This window comes from Pelophylax lessonae (genome assembly GCF_965119305.1).
Source record: "Pelophylax lessonae genome assembly, chromosome: 11".
Classification (NCBI taxonomy): domain Eukaryota; kingdom Metazoa; phylum Chordata; class Amphibia; order Anura; family Ranidae; genus Pelophylax; species Pelophylax lessonae.
In genome coordinates, this window is record NC_138778.1 from 192867101 (window position 1) to 192885734 (window position 18634).

Genomic DNA, 18634 nt, shown 5'->3' on the forward strand with positions numbered 1-18634 from the left:
TTTGCAGTTGTGTGACAGGTGCACTAGAACTCCATCCTTTCTTAGGATAATACACGTCTGGATTCAGTGCTGCTCTGATGCCTCTCACAGGAGGAATCCGTATCTAATAAACTCTTTCCCTTTTTAATATGGATTTAATATTTCTAAATTGTTTATCCTCTTGCAGATCAGCACATGCCACCAGCTGTTACACCCGCAAGTCCTGCAGCTTCTTATCAAACTCTTTGAGACAGAGCACTCACAGCTGGATGTCATGGAGCAGGTAGGTGGCTGTGTACATAGATATGTCTAGTCACTGAACCATTGAATGTTAAAGTGGAGATTACCTATGATACAAATCTGTTACATATCGCTTCCCCCCCCCCCCCAATGCCCTCCTCTTCATATGCTCATACATAAACACTGAATGCAGATAAGTAGCTGGAGGGGGGGAGTATTTCCTTTCTAGCTTGCACATTCTTTCAACAGCATCTCCCACCCCTGGTACCCAGAGGGTTGCGCAGTCCTGTGTGTGCGCATCAGCTCTGGCAATAGGGTGTAAATGCCTCCATGTACAGCTACAGTGTTTCTAGGCATCACACCTTTTTGGCAAATGGCTGATGTAAAGTGGGTTTTATTGTAGATGAATTTAGAGAAGGCCTTCTGGGTCACATTACACCAAAATCCTCATGTGTGTACATAGTATGGACCTTAAAAGTAAATTATTCTTATAAGCACCTCTGTACATTGCTGAGGGTCTGATCTATAAGCCTTTCATTTAAGAGCATGTTTAGCTATGAAAGAGCAGACTGTTAAGTCTTCTGGAGGCCAATTTGGAAAATCAATCTTGCCTTGTTGTCCTGTTACATCCTTAGATGGAGCTGAAGAAGACTTTGCTGGACAGGATGGTCCACCTGCTGAGTCGAGGTTATGTACTTCCAGTGGTCACTTACATGCGCAGGTGTCTGGAGAAGATGGACACCGACATCTCACTTATAAGATACTTTGTCACAGAGGTGAGTCCTTGTGCTTCCATTCACCTTCTCATTCATTTTTCATACAATGTGTTTGATGACGGGGGTCTCCCCCCGTTCTCAAGTAAAGGCATCGCCAGTTCCCTTTTATCTAAGACTGTTACATTTTCTTCCACAGATGTTACAAACTCCTACATCTAGCTATTTCTTATGGTAACTATGACAGTGCACTATAGGTGGGCACATTCTTGATACAGAGGGATTATATTAGATCCCAAGGATTGTTCAAGGCAAGGATCTGATACAATGGAAAATGTTTTTCATTCAATTCAATTGCAGTGTCTGTGGTGTTATCCTACCACAGAACTATAGTTCTTGAGAAGGCAAAAGTAACAGGTTTGCGTTAACCTCCTTCCCCGTCAGGATATGCTCACTTCGGTTTTGCTCACCTGCTGCCCCTCTTAGCATCAGGTAAAAAAAGAGATACCCAGTACAGCAAGTCCCTTATATACGAATGTCATATAACTAATAGAGTCTGGTGTCAAAGTGTAACCATCATCCCAAATTAGTACAGTGGATACCCTCTAACTATCATTGGGGGACTATAAGAGCTACTGGACGATACATAATACCAATTAATATGAAAAGAATTACTTTATTGTACAAAAATGATAAAAACAAGCGCGGCTAAAGTATTTAAAGAATATTGCATATCCATAATGGATTATACAGTAGCGCAAAGGCACCTAATATATGAATGTTCAACTTGTTTTCCAATAGATTTTGTTGAAATTTTTAACAAAAGTGTAGGAATCATCAGGTACATTGACATCAAATAGTGTACATTAATTGCATGTCGGGTTTTGTAAATACTTTCGTAAAGCGGTGTAAGAAACCAGAATGGTTTACAATGAAAATATACCCTCTCAGGCCCTATCATGTCCCACCTCTCAAATTAGGATCATATTTGGGGGGGGGGGGGCAGGGATTATGCTGCTGTGTTATCAACTTGTGAACTCTCATGTGTTTGCATGTCCAATCGTGTAAAGCTGAGTGCACACAAGTTTGTTTCGTTCAACCCAGCAGCCTGAACGAAAAAGAACTAACAGATCGCCGTACCAATACAATCTCCTCCACTGTACTATTGTATTCTGACAGGGGGACGGGGGACACCACCCCCCCCCCCAATCAGAACACACTGGTCCTGGTCAGCACTCGCAGCCATTGTCTGAAAGCTCTGATCTTTGTTGGACGTACGTATGAGCTCCTGAAACGGAACTCGTTCGTGAGTAGGGGACTTTCTGCACTGGTCCAGTTCATGCTTTCACATAGAAAATATGAAAAAGTGCGCTGATAAATGTGAATGTGCTGCAACCAAAGATCCAATGTAATGGAATAAAAGTGTTATGAAAAAAAGTCTGGTGCGCTACAATTATGATGATGAACAATTTAAATTATCAAAACATTTGCATGTGAATATATCCTTATTTTACATATAAACTCCAACAAAGGGTGTATAAATTTGAATAAAGTCCAAAAATAAAATAAATAAAACTCAAGTCCAAATAAGCCTGCAGTTTTGGTCTTTAACCGATCCAAGCTTTAGATCACAGGTGTCAAACACAAGGCCCGCGGGCCGAATCCGGCCCTCCAAGCCATTTCATGTGGCCCTCGCATCTCTCCTGCAGCTGCAGGAGAGTTCCAGCCCTCCTTTAGTCCTCCTCTAGACCCTGCACTTTCTGCTTCCCAGCAATGCCCCAGCTTCTTCCCAGCAGCAGCACAAGGTAAGGGAGGATGGAGAACTCTTGACGTCTGATGGTGGTGGGGGGGGGGGGGTTCTTGACATCTGATGTAATAGAGGGTGGGTGCCCTGGACAGCTAATATTACAGATTCAACTGGCCCTTTGAGGGCAATCATAATGCTGATGTGGCCCGCAAAGAAATTTAGTTTGACACCCCTGCTTTAGATGGTTGACGGGCTTATACAGAGTAGCAGGCTTAAACTCTGCAATTGCACTGGAGCAGCTTTTCACAGCGATTGATTTGGATTCAGTTGACCTACTCCCTTTTGCAATAAACGACATACATAGAATACATAGAGGATATTGAACCGAGTGTATGTTCCAGGAGACCCCCTTCCTTCGTTACCTAAAGTGCAGGAGAGAAAAAGAATATACATCCTAAAGCCCTCCTATATCTGGGATCTGGTAAGAGGCCCCTTGTATATTAGGTGAGGGATATTGATTCACTCCCACCTGGTGGTGTCACAAGAGGCTCTCCCTGTATTGATTACTACCTATTTATGCCCTTTATATTTCTTCTTTCTGGTAAGAAGCAAGCTCAAGAGGTGGTGGGAAACTGTCACATTTCTTGCTGGAAAAGTCACTTCAGCACCAGTTTTATCATTTTTTTTCACGTTTTCTACACTCAACACTGTTGGATATTGAGTTGGAGCGTTGGGGCTCATTTATCACTTATTTGGACTTGAGTTTTATTTTATTTTTGGGCTTTATTCACATTTATACACCCTTTGTTTGAGTTTATATGTAAAATAAGGATATATTCACATGCAAATGTTTTGATCATTTAAATTGTTCACCATCATAATTGTAGCGCACCAGACTTTTTTTCATAGTGCTTTAGTGGAGTCCATACATCACTGGGTGAGCTACAACTGCAACACCTTGTAGCTTACACAGGGCTTTGCGTTCACTTCACAATGCAGAGGAGAATTAAATGAAAGTGAACCGATTTCCTAAACCTTTCTGAGCAATCAATAGGCTTATAAAAAAATAAATACATAAAAGCCAGTTTAATCTTTGTTTTTGGCTGGAACAAAGGCCTTCCTGACCTTGACCATCTTGTTGGTGATCTTAGAGAGCCCCAGATCTGTAGCAAACCACAGGCAAGCAGTGATAGAGAATGCAGGGGGGAAGGCCTACCATTAAATGTAACATTTGTGAGTGATAATTGGCCATCTCAGTTGTAGTGTTTGGGAATTCTCATCATCACTTGGTTGTATTGTAGCAAATTATGCTCCGATTTATTGTTCCAATTGAAAATATTAGAACATATGTGGCTTCTTTTAGAGGCCTGCTCCCCACTAGGATCTACTGCCGATTTGACAGCTGGGAGCGAAAAAGGAAGCTGCTGCACCTTAGATGGCTTCAGTAACCCACAGAAGATCTGTGTCATGTCCTCCTATCTCTTTCTCTCTCTGCAGGTTCTAGATGTCATCGCTCCCCCTTACACCTCTGACTTTGTACAGCTTTTCCTCCCAATCCTAGAAAATGAGAGCATCGCCGGCACTATCAAGGCAGAGGGAGAACACGATCCTGTAACAGAGTTCATAGGTAGCAAACTACATTTTGTCCTGCTTTTTTTCTTTTTAAAGAGACTATGTAAAACTTTTTGTCAGCTGAAAGGATAGTTGTACTTTTATATTCATTTATTCTTTAAAGGTTGGCGCCCGCAACAGCCTTCCTTACCTGGCCCCACAGCAAAGATCTATGTGCACTATGGCCAGATAATAGAAGTTTCTCTCCCTGCCCACAGCAGCCCACCAATTCTTTCCAAATGATAACACATTAGAATTTTCTCAGTATGTTTTGTTCTTAAATGTTTATAAAATGGACGTGGATATATTGGCTAGTTGCATATACATACTGTATTTTCAAATCAAACCCTCTGCAGAATTGGGCCTCATTCACACGGGAGTTGTCAAACCTGGGATTGTAAGCCTTCAGAAGACTAAACACATAAATGTAGTAATTTTTCAGTGGTGCCATTCATGCTAAGCATTTACCTGCTTTTGGAAAAAATAGAATTCTGAATAGAAATATAGAAAGTTTTAAACACTTATAAACACATAAGGATGCAGGAAAAGGTGATCTAGGAAGCATAAAATAGTTTTCTCCTTTGTTCATTGATGGACACAGCTCCTGTCATTCTTGACCATTGGGTTATACTGCCCCCTCTAGGAGTAGGACACTAGGCAGAAAAAAATTCTGACTACACCCATGGGCAGTCCCAGGGGGTATACTCCCTCTCTCTGCTATAGTCACTCAGAGTTTTTTCTGCCGAGTCAGGAGTAAGGATCTAGTTCCTTGCTGGGATCTTTGGTCCTGGCAACATTTTTTAGATAGCAGTTTTTTTCCTTCTGGATTTTTCCTGTAAGATCTACTACCAACTGCCAGACTGGGTGACAGGCTGGATAATCTATATCCAGTGGTCACCTCAGTCTGGCCAGCGAGGGCACGCAGGCCTCAGCTCCACGCTTGGTCAGCCGCGACATGGCCCCAGTGGATGGGCGCTGGCCTGGGAGTTAAACGTCTTGCGAGGTTGCATATGACCTGGCTGCGGCCTAAGTCACAGCGTTTCTCCTGGCCGACAGCCCCCCCATTTCAATGGAGAGGAGGATCTGTCTGGAGCGGTGCCCACCTGGTTCCTGGTATGAGGAGTAGCTGTCCCCCCTCTACCCCTGGAGGGTTTTGGGATAGACGTGGCCCCTCCTTGAGATGGTCGGACCGCCGGGTTCACCTCCTTTCCGCAACCCCCCCCCTTGCCAAGTCCCTCATCCTGCCGCCCTTCCACATACTCTGGGGATGTATTTTTTTTTTTGGGTGCTCTGGCCACTTTCCTGGGGTGGGGGCAAGGAGCTAACTGGCGATGGGGGCCAGGAGGGTGCACCGGATGATCGATTGTGCGGGGGGATGGGGGGTTGTAACTGGTGGAGGCTCCTGCCAGGGCCCCCCGTCCTGCCTGGATCTGTGATGAAGCCTGGTCCCCCAAATCTGGGTCCCTGTATGTCTCGTGGTGCTGCCATTTTGTGGTATCCTGTGTGTTTCTATACACCGCGGCCATGTCTGTGTAGTCCGGTGCCATTTTCTTGGCAGGGCAGTGGGGGTTTTCCCTTAGCAGTGTGTTACACTTTTTGTGGGGTCCCCCTGGTGACTCAGTCTTTGACGCATGTTTCTTTGACGGACACAGCACTCACCCCTCTGTGGAGTTATAATTCTCCTGACGTATAGTCAAATTTAAAACCGCGCTAGCATAAAAACATACATAAAGTGAAATAAAATAATGTGAAACTTTTATGAAAAATCATATAAATATATAAATAACAAGTCCTTTTTAAAAGTGATTGAATTCCAAACAAAGTGCTCCAGTGCAGATAAAACTATAAAAAGTGCTCCAGGTGACGGTGACCCCTCTCGGTTCCCCACTCACCGCAATAGCAGAATGATATCGCTTGAGATTTCAAATAGGAATATTGCACCAAGCCTTCTTCTATGGAATGCCACTAGATAACTTTTGTGTATCCTCAGAGTAGGTACGATCCTCCTCCCCAGACACCAAGTTAAAGACAAAAGGACTGCATATGGTGAAGTATGTTTAAGATGGTTTATTGCCGAAAAGATGTAATAAAAACATACTCACAAACATATAGTAAAGATTCGCAATGAATAACAGATGGAGGTGGATGCCGCGTGTAGCGTGCATTCCACTGACAAACCAGGAAGTGTAGCCGGAAGTGACGATGCATCAGAGCCGTACCAGAAATGACGTCAACGCGTTTCGCCCGCCTATTGGGCGTTTTCAAATTCTCCTGACACTGCTTGTAACAAAACTGAGTGACTATAGTAGAGAGAGGGAGTATACCCCCTGGGACTGCCCATGGGTGTAGCCAGACTTTTTTTCTGCCTAGTGTCCTACTCCTGTAGGGGACAGTATAACCCAATGGTCAAGAATGACGGAGGCTGTGTCCATCAATGAACATCAGAGAAATGGATTTTACGGTAAGTCAAAAATCCCATTTTTACTTCCAAAATGACTTCTCCTGCATTTAGGAAAACCGAAACCTAGGGAGTGCTAGTGTGAATAAGGCCTTAGACTTGCCATTTTCACAGTTTTCTGTATAGCAGTAGATTTAGTATATTAGTGAACCCAAAGAACTCTGTTCAGAAAAACAGATGCAGTGTGTTAGATGTACACTACAGTGGGCACATGTCTTGCATGCAAGCAAGTATTAAAGCAGAGGTCGGCAACCCACGGACGGCCACCGCTAAATGTCCAGCCCGGCAGTGCCTGTGATTAATTCACGTGCACTCGGCCCGCAGATATTTCTTCAATGTTCTCCTCTTCCTCTCTGGCATCACAGGGCTGGATGGGGGCGGGAAGTGCTGGAGTTACCTTTTCACATTAAACAGCAGGTGATTGGTTACCGGGTGATCCTAGCAACCAATCCCCAGCCTGTTAATGTGAAAAGATAACTTCAGCAGTTCCTGTCCCCATCCAGCCCTGTGATACCTGCCAATCTGCGCTCTGCTGTACATCTGTGCAAGGTAGGAGAGTGCTACTCACTTGGGGATGGGCCCCCATCTCCCCTAAGGGCAGGAACCCCATTTTCCCTAGGGACAGGGACCCCCATGTCCAGAACATGCTGGCTGGCAGGGCTGGCGTTAGCCACCCTTGGGTGCCAGGATGGGGAGAGGGCAGTAAAATCCAAATCCCCAGCCACATGCTCCCTCAGTGTGAACTGGCTCTGTATTAGTGAAGGTAAACCTGTACTGTTATTATTACTATTTTAGGATTATTATTATCTTCATTTATTTGCAGGTGAATGTGGCCCTCCATGCATTCACAAACATGGCTGCTGACCCCTGTATTAAAGTATAAGTTCACCTTTAAAAAAACAAAAAAAAAATAATAATAATAAATATATTTTTTCTGGGGGAAAAAAAAAAGTGCATTTATTATTATTTTTTTTTAATAGGAGCCTGCAAGGCAGATCGCGGGTGCCATGCAGGACTCCTGCAGACGTGTTAGTGTATCTGTGTGCTCGTATGGGCAAGCAGATACACACGGACAGGAAGGGACAATGAACTACCAGAGTGCTCAACAGCGCAGTGGTAGTGCATTTGGAACTACAAGCCAACAGCCACAAAGGCTGTTAGTATTTGTAGTTTTCTATTCAAGAACTATGTGAATGAATGATGCTGGCAACTGCATTATTTTCAAACAGTGACAGCGGATACCCGGAGAAGATGCCCACTCGCTGTCACTAGGGAAGGGGGGAGAGGATGAGAGGCTGCTTGAACATGTTGCATGTTCCACTCTAAATACAGCTTTAACATGTTCCAGAAGGTGTCCTAAAGAAGAGGACACTTCAGGTCCACTATATAAATAGCCATAGTCTCTTCATTCCCTGGAAGCTGATTGCTATTAAGCCCTGTACACACGCACAGATTGTTGGCCAACTGATCGGCGTTGTTTGTTGTTTGATTGGTTGTCCAGTGTTGTTTGTTGGTTGAAATGTGCTCTAGACTTGCACTGGACCTTTGTTGGCCAACAAAAACCAACTTCAGAAGTGATGTCATGTGATGGTTGACTTTCCGTGTGTTTTTTCTTCTCTGAGCATTAGGGCTGAACGATAGTCGATATGATATTGACTATCGTTCTGTGGCCGTAGGCGATATTCATATCGCCGAGGTCACGATATTTGTACAGGTAGGGGGAGGGACTCGGAGGAGGGCAGGAGGACTCTCAGACTTCCGTGTTAGGCAGGGACTCGGAGGAGAACTCACACATCCAATCCACTGCAGGCTGCCCCACACGTTCAGTGAGTCTCACTCTCCGCCCTAGTTTTCTCAATGGCACATTCAGAGAACCAATCACGCCGTGAGCAGCTGCACAGCTGACCAATCACGCGTGCCTGCACACCCCGATTGGTTCGCTGTGCCGCTACTCACGGCGTGATTGGTTCCCTGAATGTGCCATTGAGAAAACTAGGGCGGAGAGTGAGACTCACTGAACGTGTGGGGCGGGCTGCAGTGCACGAGTGAGTCAGTGTATGCGGCTGTGCTCCTTTCCCGGCTACTAATCCACCGCTCCAGCCTCCTACCACCACTGCCACTAGCAGTATATATGTGAAATACACTAAATAATCTATATTGACATGGTGTGTATACAAAAAGGGAAAAGTAGATGTAAGTATATGTAGAGGAAAATAAATTATTAATAATTCACAGGTGATTTACATATTAATAATTTATTTTCCTCTACATATACATACATCTACTTTTCCTTTTTTTTTATACACACCATGTCAATATAGATTATTTATTGTATTTCACATATATACTGGCAGCACCAATCACTTCCTCTTCCTTTTTATAATCTATTATATAACCCCTTCCAGGGTTATATTCTGAAGTGGGCTGCAGCCAACCTCCTTTATATTTCTCCATATAAAGGACGGGTCCCTCAATATCGCAATATATATCGTTGGAAAAAAAATATCGCAAGATATTTTTTTTCCAATATCGTGCAGGCCTACTGAGCATGCCCAGTCTTGCTCATCTGATTTTTGTCTGCCGAAATCTGTACTGACTGAGGAACAATCGGCCGTTCTTTGTTGGCCAATAAAAATTTTATAGCCTGCACACCAGATTTTTTTTCGCCTGAAAATTCGCAGTTGGTTGTCTGAAGCATCATACTAACAAGCCTACAATCGGCAGATCGGACGTTGGCCAACAATTTACGGCCAACAATCTGTGCGTGTGTACGAGGCTTTATTGTTTATTTGGCAATAAGCACATCATAGTGATAGCTGCCTCCACCAGAGCAAATGCAAAGTTAACTATGAACTGGAAACGTCTGCTGAATGACTATGTATGCCAACACTGCCAGATGAGAAGTCTCTTGTCAATATGTAAAATCCTGATATAAGCCTGTAAGTAAATTTTATTCATTTATTTATTTTAAAAGCTCTTCAATAGGCACTATACACTAGAATAAAATCTTTTTCTATTTAATGGAACCTCGTAGAGGAGGAACCTACATTTTGGAGGATGGGTGTTGGGTTTGTTGGAGGGAAAATTGTACATCTAGAACCTGGTAGGGGGGGAATGAATGGTGTAGAGACGGTGTACTATGGACTGTGAAAATGGAGGCTTACAGGTAAGCACTAAGAAATTGCAAAGGTGTAAGTAATCAGTCACCTATCTAAGGATTAGGAACTAGTACTATACACACACAGTGTGATGTCATTTGTCATTATGTCTGAATTTTCTGCTTTTTCTTTTCATTTTTCTGTTTAGTTCACTGCAAATCCAAATTCATCATGGTAAACTGATTGGGCGGTGCTGGGTAGACTGAGCCCTGGACTCCAATGAGAACAATCTTTCTCTCCTATGAGAAATTGTGTGTGTGTATATATGGAAAATGTTTTGGTTGTATTTGAGTTATATGTTATTTTTTTCAACAAATATACATGCTTATTTTAAAACCAAGTCTGTGTTCATTTACCACAAAAGTAGAGCAGCTGGCACTGCATTCTGCCCTCTTTGTACTACAATTTTTTTAAAGTGATTGGAAGAGATGCCGTCACTTATTGCTGTGCACTGTGTACGAAAATGGGAACACATGCCATCGATTGTAGCTGTGTGCCTCGTGTAGCATCTTGTTTTAACATACCAATTGTATAAATGGTTTCAGAAATAGCAATGCTACTTGTCTCTTACACCATCAGTTAAAAAAAGAAATAAAAATCTCTTTGCTGTCAAGAAAGGTCTTTAAAAATGTGCAATCTACTTATTACTTTGCACTGTTTACAATTATTGCCTTTTGTGGTTTAGGCCTAGTTTACAAACTAGGATGCTGATACATAATTGGTGCCTTAACAGCTGGAAGCTGTATGCTGTCCAGGTATTGAAAGCTTTCCTGGGGGCGTGATGGAGCTGTGATTGTGTATCTACAGTGCCTGATGGCATTGCCTTGGTACATAGGCATCATAAGGGGCAGCTAAGGTGTGGGCTTAGGTATCGATGTACGGACATTTTCCATCTCCGTACCTCCAGTTCACAGCTGATCTCACCCAATTAGATTCCAGGTAATAAACGTTTTGTCTTCAAATCCTCCAACCACACTAAACAGCATGGGGTGGAGGAATCTCTACTGCCAGTTACTGTAGTCAGACAGCCACGGCTGTCACAATACTGGAACAGTGACTGCATCTGATAGGATACAGTCACTGTGTGTCCGGTAATTTTCCACCCAGGTACTTTGATATTTTTAAATCAAATGTGAATAAATAACACCTGCGCTACTACTAAATTATTATAATGTAAACATATGCCCAAAATAAATACCTGTGACTAGTAATGTTCAGTTGCTGCTAGCACAAGATGTGTTCCCCACCGTACAGATAAATTAAATAACCAATGTGGACATATAATGAAAAATCAAATCGGTGTGTTTCAACCACAACACATTAAAAGCAAAAATCTTCATATGTGGTATTATAAATCATGAAGAAATCTACTTTGTGAAAAAATATATAATAAAAATATTAAACCGTAACTCTGTAAGATCCATTATCTAAGGGGCAGTAGCAATCCACTTTGATCTTCCATGATAATAAATCACTGCACCCAATGAATGTATTTAGAGTTGAAGATTTGTCTGTATTGTATTTGATCATGTCCAGTGCTGAGGTTGCAATGTAGGTAGAGGCTTTGTTCAGTTGAAATTATGCCTATTTTTCATTATGGTAGTATGACATCACCATAAGTACAGTCATCCTCAATGGCCAGGTTGTAGTCTGCTCCCTTTCCTCCTTTATATGCGCTTGTTACAATGTGTAGCCAGCCCCTTTCCCCCTGCAAAAAGATACAAAACAAGTTAGTGAGAAATAGCTAAACTTGTAGTCCATTTATAACCAGCATTTAAAGGGGTCAGTACGTTCACCCAAAACAGTGTCTAGGTCTGAGCACCCAAAATGCTTGACAAATAATAATAAATGCACATTTCTCTTTTATTCATCGACGTACACAGCGCTCCATTAATCATAACGAATGGGTTATAATATTGTCTCCTCCAGGAACAGGACTAGGCAGAACAAAAAACACCTGGCTATGCCCATGGGCTATCCTCAGCTGGTATATAATAATATAATTGGATTTTTTTTTTTTCTGACCAGGGTGGTCCTTTCTCTGCACAAACTTCAGGGACCACAGGCTGTGATTCACTGGCTGCTGTCACACAGAACCTGTATGCAAAGTGGGAGAGAGAACTTAACTGAGTCTGGTGGTATCCACCTTCAAGACAGTTCTGTTTGCATAATCTTTACATGCAAGCTCCTTTAGCCAATTCTGCTTCACAGGAGGATACCGAAGTTCGCGACGAGGTCATGGGGTCCTCTGACAGACGCCACAGGCGTCCAAGGGCCATGGTAAAGCCAGTATCGTCCTCGGCTAAGGCTTCTTCCACAAGTTCCTGCGAGGAATCAAGAGCGAAGATCTTCCAATCCTCTTGGGGGCTTCCTCTCAGAGAAGACCAGTTGTCCCAAGGGCTGATCTACCATCCTGCTTTACAGTCATTGGTTTTAATGGCTTAGCTATTGAAAGCCAGGTACTGAGGGATAGAGGATCTGTCTGGATCAGTGATCCCTACTATGGTGAAGGCGAGGAAGTCGTTTTCCAGCACGATATACGAATTGTACCTGGAAAGCGTACATTTCTTGGTGTGAGTCGATTGGCTCTCATCCTCTCACCTTTCTTCAACAGGGCATTGATCAGAAGTTGGCCTTGAGTACCATCAAGGGCCAAGTAGCTGCCCTGGCAATCCTCTTTCAGCGACCCCCTAGCCACGCACTCTTTAGTTCGTACCTTCATTCAGGGGGTTTGACGCGTGGCCCTACCTGTAAGATCTCTTTTGCCGCCATGGGATTTACATTTAGCGCTTTTGGTTCTCCAGAAACCTCCATTTGAGAATATTCAGGAGATTCCCTTGCCTACGTTATCCCAGAAGGTGACATTATTGGTGGCTATTACCTCGGCCCCCAGGGTATCGGAATTGGCAGCATTATCCTGTCACAGTCCGTATCCTATTTAGTGGTCCATAGGGATAAAGTGTTTCTTCGTCCCTTTCCATCATTCCTGCCCAAAGTTGTCTGACTTCCATTTGAATGAGGACATTGTGTTGCCTTCCTTGTGTCCCAAGCCAGCTCATCCCAAGGAATTTGCTTTGCATACCTTGGATGTGGTTTGTGCGATTCGGGTGTATCTAGCAGCTACTGAGTCTTTTCGGAGGTCAGACTCGCTTTTTGTGGTCACAGACGGATAAAGAAAAGGGCTGGCCACCCGCTTCTTCGGCTACCATCTCCAGATGTATCAAACAAACGATGACTCAGGCCTATTCCATTAACCACTCGCCGACCACCTGCTGCAGTTTTACTGAGGCAAGGCTGGCTCGGCTGCGCGAAACTACTTAGTACTACGTCGGTCGCACGCGTGGTGTTGGGGGGGGGGAGAGTGCACACCCCCGTCCCCACTAGGCAGCGGTAATGCCGATGCGTGGGGTGGGCGGCTGGGCACCCGCGATCACTCCCCACGAGAGGAGGACGGTCAGCTGTTGTAAACACAGCCGACCGGTCTTCTCTCTGAAATTATCACAGAACGCCTGTGAACCTTCTTTATAGGATCACAGATCTCTGTGGTCATTTCACAAGCCTGCCCCGCCCCACCCACCCCCCCACCCCAGTTAGAAAACACTGCCCTAGGCTCAAACCTAACCCTTTGATCACCCCTAGGGTAACCCCTTCCCTGTCAGTGTCATTACAGTAACAGTGCATATTTTTAGCACCGATTACTGTAGTAATGTCACTGGTACCCCCAAAAAAGTGTCAAAGGTCAGTTGGGGGTCCACTCTGTCTGCCGCAATCCTGCTAAAAATCGCAGATCGCCACCATTACTAGTAAAAAAGAAATAAATAAAAATTACATAAATCTTTCCCCTAGTTTGTAGACGCAATAAACTTTTGCGCAAACCAACCAAAATAGGCGTGCAGTTTTTTTTTTTATTTATATCGGATTTTATGATAAGTTCAAAAATCCAATTTTTGTTTTGCAGGTAAAAAAAAAAATTTGTATTGATTATTTTTTTTGTTGCACAAATAATTAGCAGATCACTGATGCCATGCTGGTCTCCTGCAGACCTGTAAGTGTATCTGTGTGCCCCTTACCTGGTATATATAAGCAAGCCAATGCATGCTGACAGGAAGAAAAGAAGAAATACTAGGGCTCACAGCGCTGTGGTAATTGAGAACTACAAGCCAACATCTGCTAAGGATGTAACGACTTTCAATTCACAGAGAACGGTGAATGAGTGATGTGGGGGAGCTTTTTTTCTTTTTTTTAAATTGCGACAGCTAGCGGGGGAAGAAGATCCCCAGGAGCTGGTCCTCTGAGAACATGTTACATCCTGAATATGGGTGTAATATGTTATTAAAGGTGAACATATCCTTTAGCTAGTGTTGGGTGAGCGGTTTAGGCCGAACATTGGCTGTTCACTTCGTTCTGGGAACTTCCGAATTTGCAATGCTGAATGCCTTTACTTTGCCCAATTGGTGCAGTAAAAGCTGGTTAAGGAGTGGGGGCTGGGAAGCCACCTGCGGCGTCTGACAACGGATGAGTCAACTGTCAATAGGCTTCCCCCGGTGACTGCTGAATAAAAATAATTTGCTGGTAAAAAAAAAAACGGTGTGGAGGTACCCCCCACCCCCAAAGCACCTTGCCCCATGTTGAGAGTGCTGTTAAGAGTCTGCAAAAGACTTGAGACTGGGGCGGAGGTTCACCTTCCAGCAAGGACAACGACCCTAAACATACAGCCAGAGCTACAGGAATGGTTTAGACCAAAGCATATTCATGTGTTACAATGGCCCAGTCAAAGTCCAGATCTAAATCCAACTGAGAATCTGTGGCAAGACTTAAAAATTGCTGTTTACAGATGTTCTTCGTCCAGTCTGACAGGGCTTGAGCTTTTTTGCAACCACAAATAGGTAAACATATCACTCTCTATATGCGCAAAGCTGGTAGAGACATCCCCATAAAGACTTACAGCTGTAATTGCAGCGAAAGGTGATTCTACAAACGCATGTTTTCAGTTGTAACATGACAAAAATGTGGAGAATTTCAAGGGGTGTGAATACTTTTTCAAGGCATTGCCTGCATCAGTATTTTATTTTTGTAGTGCAACAAGTGATATCTGCACCCCAAAGTTTTGATTCCGGTTTGATACCATCTTGTTCGTAACTGTTCTTTATGGAAAAAAAAAATTAGAACTGTAAATGCTACAAGTAATTTTTGTTTTTAAGTTGAGCTAAGTAACATTTTGTTTGCAAAAGCACTGTATCAAACATATATATTTATATAAAAACTGTTGTTGCAGCTCAATTCTGCTGATGTCCTGTAATCTCTTTGCACACCCCCAGTGATGGCTGCATGGCATTTCACAGGGTGGGTTTCCTGGTGGGGACAACAGTGGATTGTGTCTATGTAATGTGTGGAAGTGGCCTACTTGTAGTCTACATTGGAATCCCTTGTGAAACCAGACAAGGTGATAATGCAGTACAACATTTGGGAGACTAGGACAGAGTGTGTTCACCTTTCCAGAGGAGGTGCTTGAACAAGGGCTTTTTACGGCATGATCCCTAGGTATTAATGAAAGCTTCAGATTTTTATAAATATTACTTTTAAAACTACATTACTATGGTAAAAAACTTGTGAGATCTTCGCCGTACATTGATATAGCTGCAGCTTTCATCAAACTTTTACCCTGTGATCCTGCCATAAATGTCCTTGTTGAAGCACTTTCCTGTTCGCTCTGTCCTTCTCTCCTAGTTGTGCTCCTGCAGTGTGGCCCTGACACATAGGCTTCCAGTGGAGACTGGTGCTGAAAAAGCCACTTGCACAGTCATGACATGGAAATGGCCAGAGGAAAGCAGCCACACTGAGATGCAACAAAGAAAAAAGTGTTCTATTATTGTAAAACACATTGACAGTAGTTTGACGCATTTGGGGGGGGGGGGGGGTCCAATAAAAGTGCTGCACCACTTGTCTGGTTAATTTCTCCTGGTAATGTGCTGCATCTAAATAAAAAAAAAAAAGAAACCTCTGCAACAGTTTTGGTTCGGACAGCTGCTTGTGTGCCAAATTCAGGTAGAAATTTGCTCCACTTCTACATTGTGATGAGACAGCCACGCCAAATTTAAAATAGAATATACTGAGTTAGTATCTTACAAAAGTGGAGCTAATAAAAGTGATTGTAAAACGACCCGTTCAGTTTAAAATAGAAATGAAAGTCAAAACATTTGTGTATAGCTATTAAAAAAAAAAACCTTATTTATAAAATGATCACATTCCCTCTGTTCTCAGCTGCATAAGAACTGGGAGGAGGAGAAACAGCAGTACACTGAGCTTCCAGGCAGTGCAGTGTGTGTGTGTGGGGGGGGGGGGGGGTTAGGACAAGTCTGAACATTGGGAGAGCACACTGAGTTACCAGCGTAGCTAGTAAAATTGATCACAGTGGGTTCTGCTTAGTGTGGTCAGTTTTTAATAGGAAAGCAGAGGGACTGGCAGGATCACCAGGGCTTCCACATATACAAAGAGAACAGGATACTTTCTCCTACACGTACATGGTACAGCGGGCACATATCTGAAATATGAAATGTTGGGGTAACAAACACTTTAAAACCAACTTTCCTTTGGGTGTACAGAGAAGTACATGAATTTTGTGCATGTTGCACAGCGTTTAAAATGCATGCAAGACAATTTTACAAAACCTGTCTGTGCCACTCTGTAGGATTTCTAGGGACACTGTTTTAGAACATTAAATGTCATTCAATGAGGGTTTACGTCTACTTTAAAGAATCTGTTACCCCCAACATTTTATATCCCCGCTGTACCATGTACTTGTATGAGAAAGTATCCTGTTCTCTTTGTATTGCTTCCTTCATATGAAATCCCTGCTGTTCCTGCCAGACGCAAATAAGCAAGCAACAAGTGAAATTTAAATACTTCATCTGTATAGATGGTACCAGGTTAGTGGCCCTGAAAGTATTGAAGCCAAGCATAGCGACTAGCACAGCAGCAAGAGCAGCCAAAAGATTTCCCTTAGCACAGGTTTCCTGGTTTATCCTCAGTTAACCCCTCGCCGAGTATAGAGAAGAGATGGCTCACCCAAGGTTCTCCCCAGGAGTTCCGGACAATCCAGTATTCCACACCGCTCTCATCCACACCCCAGCCGGCCACAGACACAATGTGATTTGCTGAGATACTGTCCTGGTACTCGGCATACAGGCCCCCAGTGTAGGCATCTAGTTTTTCTGTAGCCATTATACCACAGCTAGAAAATATAAATATACACAGAACATCACTTATTTTACATACAGATGAAAGCGTCATCACATTTATCCTAAACAATGCAAACTGTAAACAGTAATAGTACATCTAATGAACAGCTAACAAACATTTCACAATAGTTTGGTAACAAGGTGAAGTGGACACAATACTAGCAGAAAGACAGACCAAAGCAATAGGTGACTCAATTACCAATGAGGATCCACACCTAAGAGGAACACAATGGGGAATTATACATTGAGGTAAAGGCACCTTAGTAAATAGCTTATAGCAGGAGACCCAGCATCAGGTTGTTTTGAGCTGATTATATTAACATCTATTCTGAGTCTAGGAGGGGGGGGTAAAGAAGTCATTGTTTGGGCACAATGGCCTGAAATCTGTATCCAGGTCCTAGGTTCTCAGTGGCTGTGTGTTTCGGGGAGACATGGACTCAAATCTGAAACAAAAACCACTCCAAGTGTCCCCCAGGCACACACCTCCCAAGAATAGAGCCCCCCCCCCCTCAAAAGTCAGGGCCCATAGTCAGTAGGCAAGAGGCTATCCTGCAGTCCTCTCCAAAAGCCCCTGTCCTGGTTGGGTCTGTCACAACCACCACCAATTTTTCCCTTACCTTCTGACAGTAGAATAGCAGAGTGATCTGAATGGTGTTGTCACCCTCTACAGATTCAGCATGCAGAAGTGGTGAATAAATCAGGAAAGTTACTGAACAGAAATATTGCCAAGTTCTTCTTTCAGCTATGATGAGGTTATGATAAGGAAGATACATTCTTATTGCCCAGAGCAACAAGCAACACTAGGCTGAAAAGAGTATGGTTGCTCTGGCAACAAGAACAACCTTGCTTTCTAAACCAACAGGAAACATCATCCAAATATATAATAAATTGAAGATTTGACATGACTCTGCATTATTACGGTCACCGCACACAAAACCAATATTTTATCTCTGGGTAGATGGATTCTGTAGCAAGGCACACAACTGAAAATCAGCAGAGACACACCCCACCTCCCAGCCTAATAACCTGGATAGATACAAGAGCCCCCCAGGTTTTTTTGTAGACTCGCCTTCATGTAACCAATATTTTATTTTGAGTTTGGTTACCTGATTGGTCCATTCTTGTAGATCTCGGCCATCATCTCCTCCCTCCCACCGACGGAGCCGAAATCTTCAATCTTTCACAGCATGTAGTTGGAGAGGTAGAAGCACTCCCCGAACGTCACACAGGTACCACACTGGTTGAATTTGTTGCACTCTGTAATTACAGAACAAATATTTAAATATTTTGAGTGTTTTCTAAACCCAGGAGCCTGCACTCACTAAATCCCAGCTGATCACATTTAGTTTGCACCCTATGGCTATTATACAGCCATTCGTTTTTCATTGCCAGTCATGGATTGGAGCAAATGGGGGAGGATTGGGCAATCTCCAATCCCATCTGTTTCCCATCCATCCATCCATTAGCAGCATGTCCTTCCTTTTGTGAAG

The 18634-nt window shown here is 43.3% G+C and overlaps 1 protein-coding gene and 1 pseudogene across 2 annotated transcripts in view; one reads left to right on the top strand and one right to left on the bottom strand.

The window, feature by feature from the left end:
- The window catches only part of NELFCD (negative elongation factor complex member C/D), a 46034-nt gene extending 35825 nt beyond the window's left edge, over window positions 1-10209 (top strand). The window contains exons 12-15 of the mRNA XM_082271717.1: window positions 167-262; window positions 855-995; window positions 4177-4306; window positions 10055-10209. Of these exons, the coding sequence (XP_082127843.1) occupies window positions 167-262; window positions 855-995; window positions 4177-4306; window positions 10055-10089 (402 nt within the window). The 3' untranslated portion in view covers window positions 10090-10209. The remainder of the gene's footprint in view (window positions 1-166; window positions 263-854; window positions 996-4176; window positions 4307-10054) is intronic.
- Window positions 10210-11412: 1203 nt separating this feature from the next.
- Window positions 11413-18634, bottom strand: part of LOC309566443 (cathepsin Z-like) — a 29313-nt pseudogene continuing 22091 nt past the window's right edge. Inside the window, exons 4-6 of the transcript XR_014226119.1 lie at window positions 18251-18401; window positions 16972-17137; window positions 11413-11614 (exon numbers count right to left, since the gene is read on the bottom strand). The product of XR_014226119.1 is annotated as a cathepsin Z-like (transcript). The remainder of the gene's footprint in view (window positions 11615-16971; window positions 17138-18250; window positions 18402-18634) is intronic.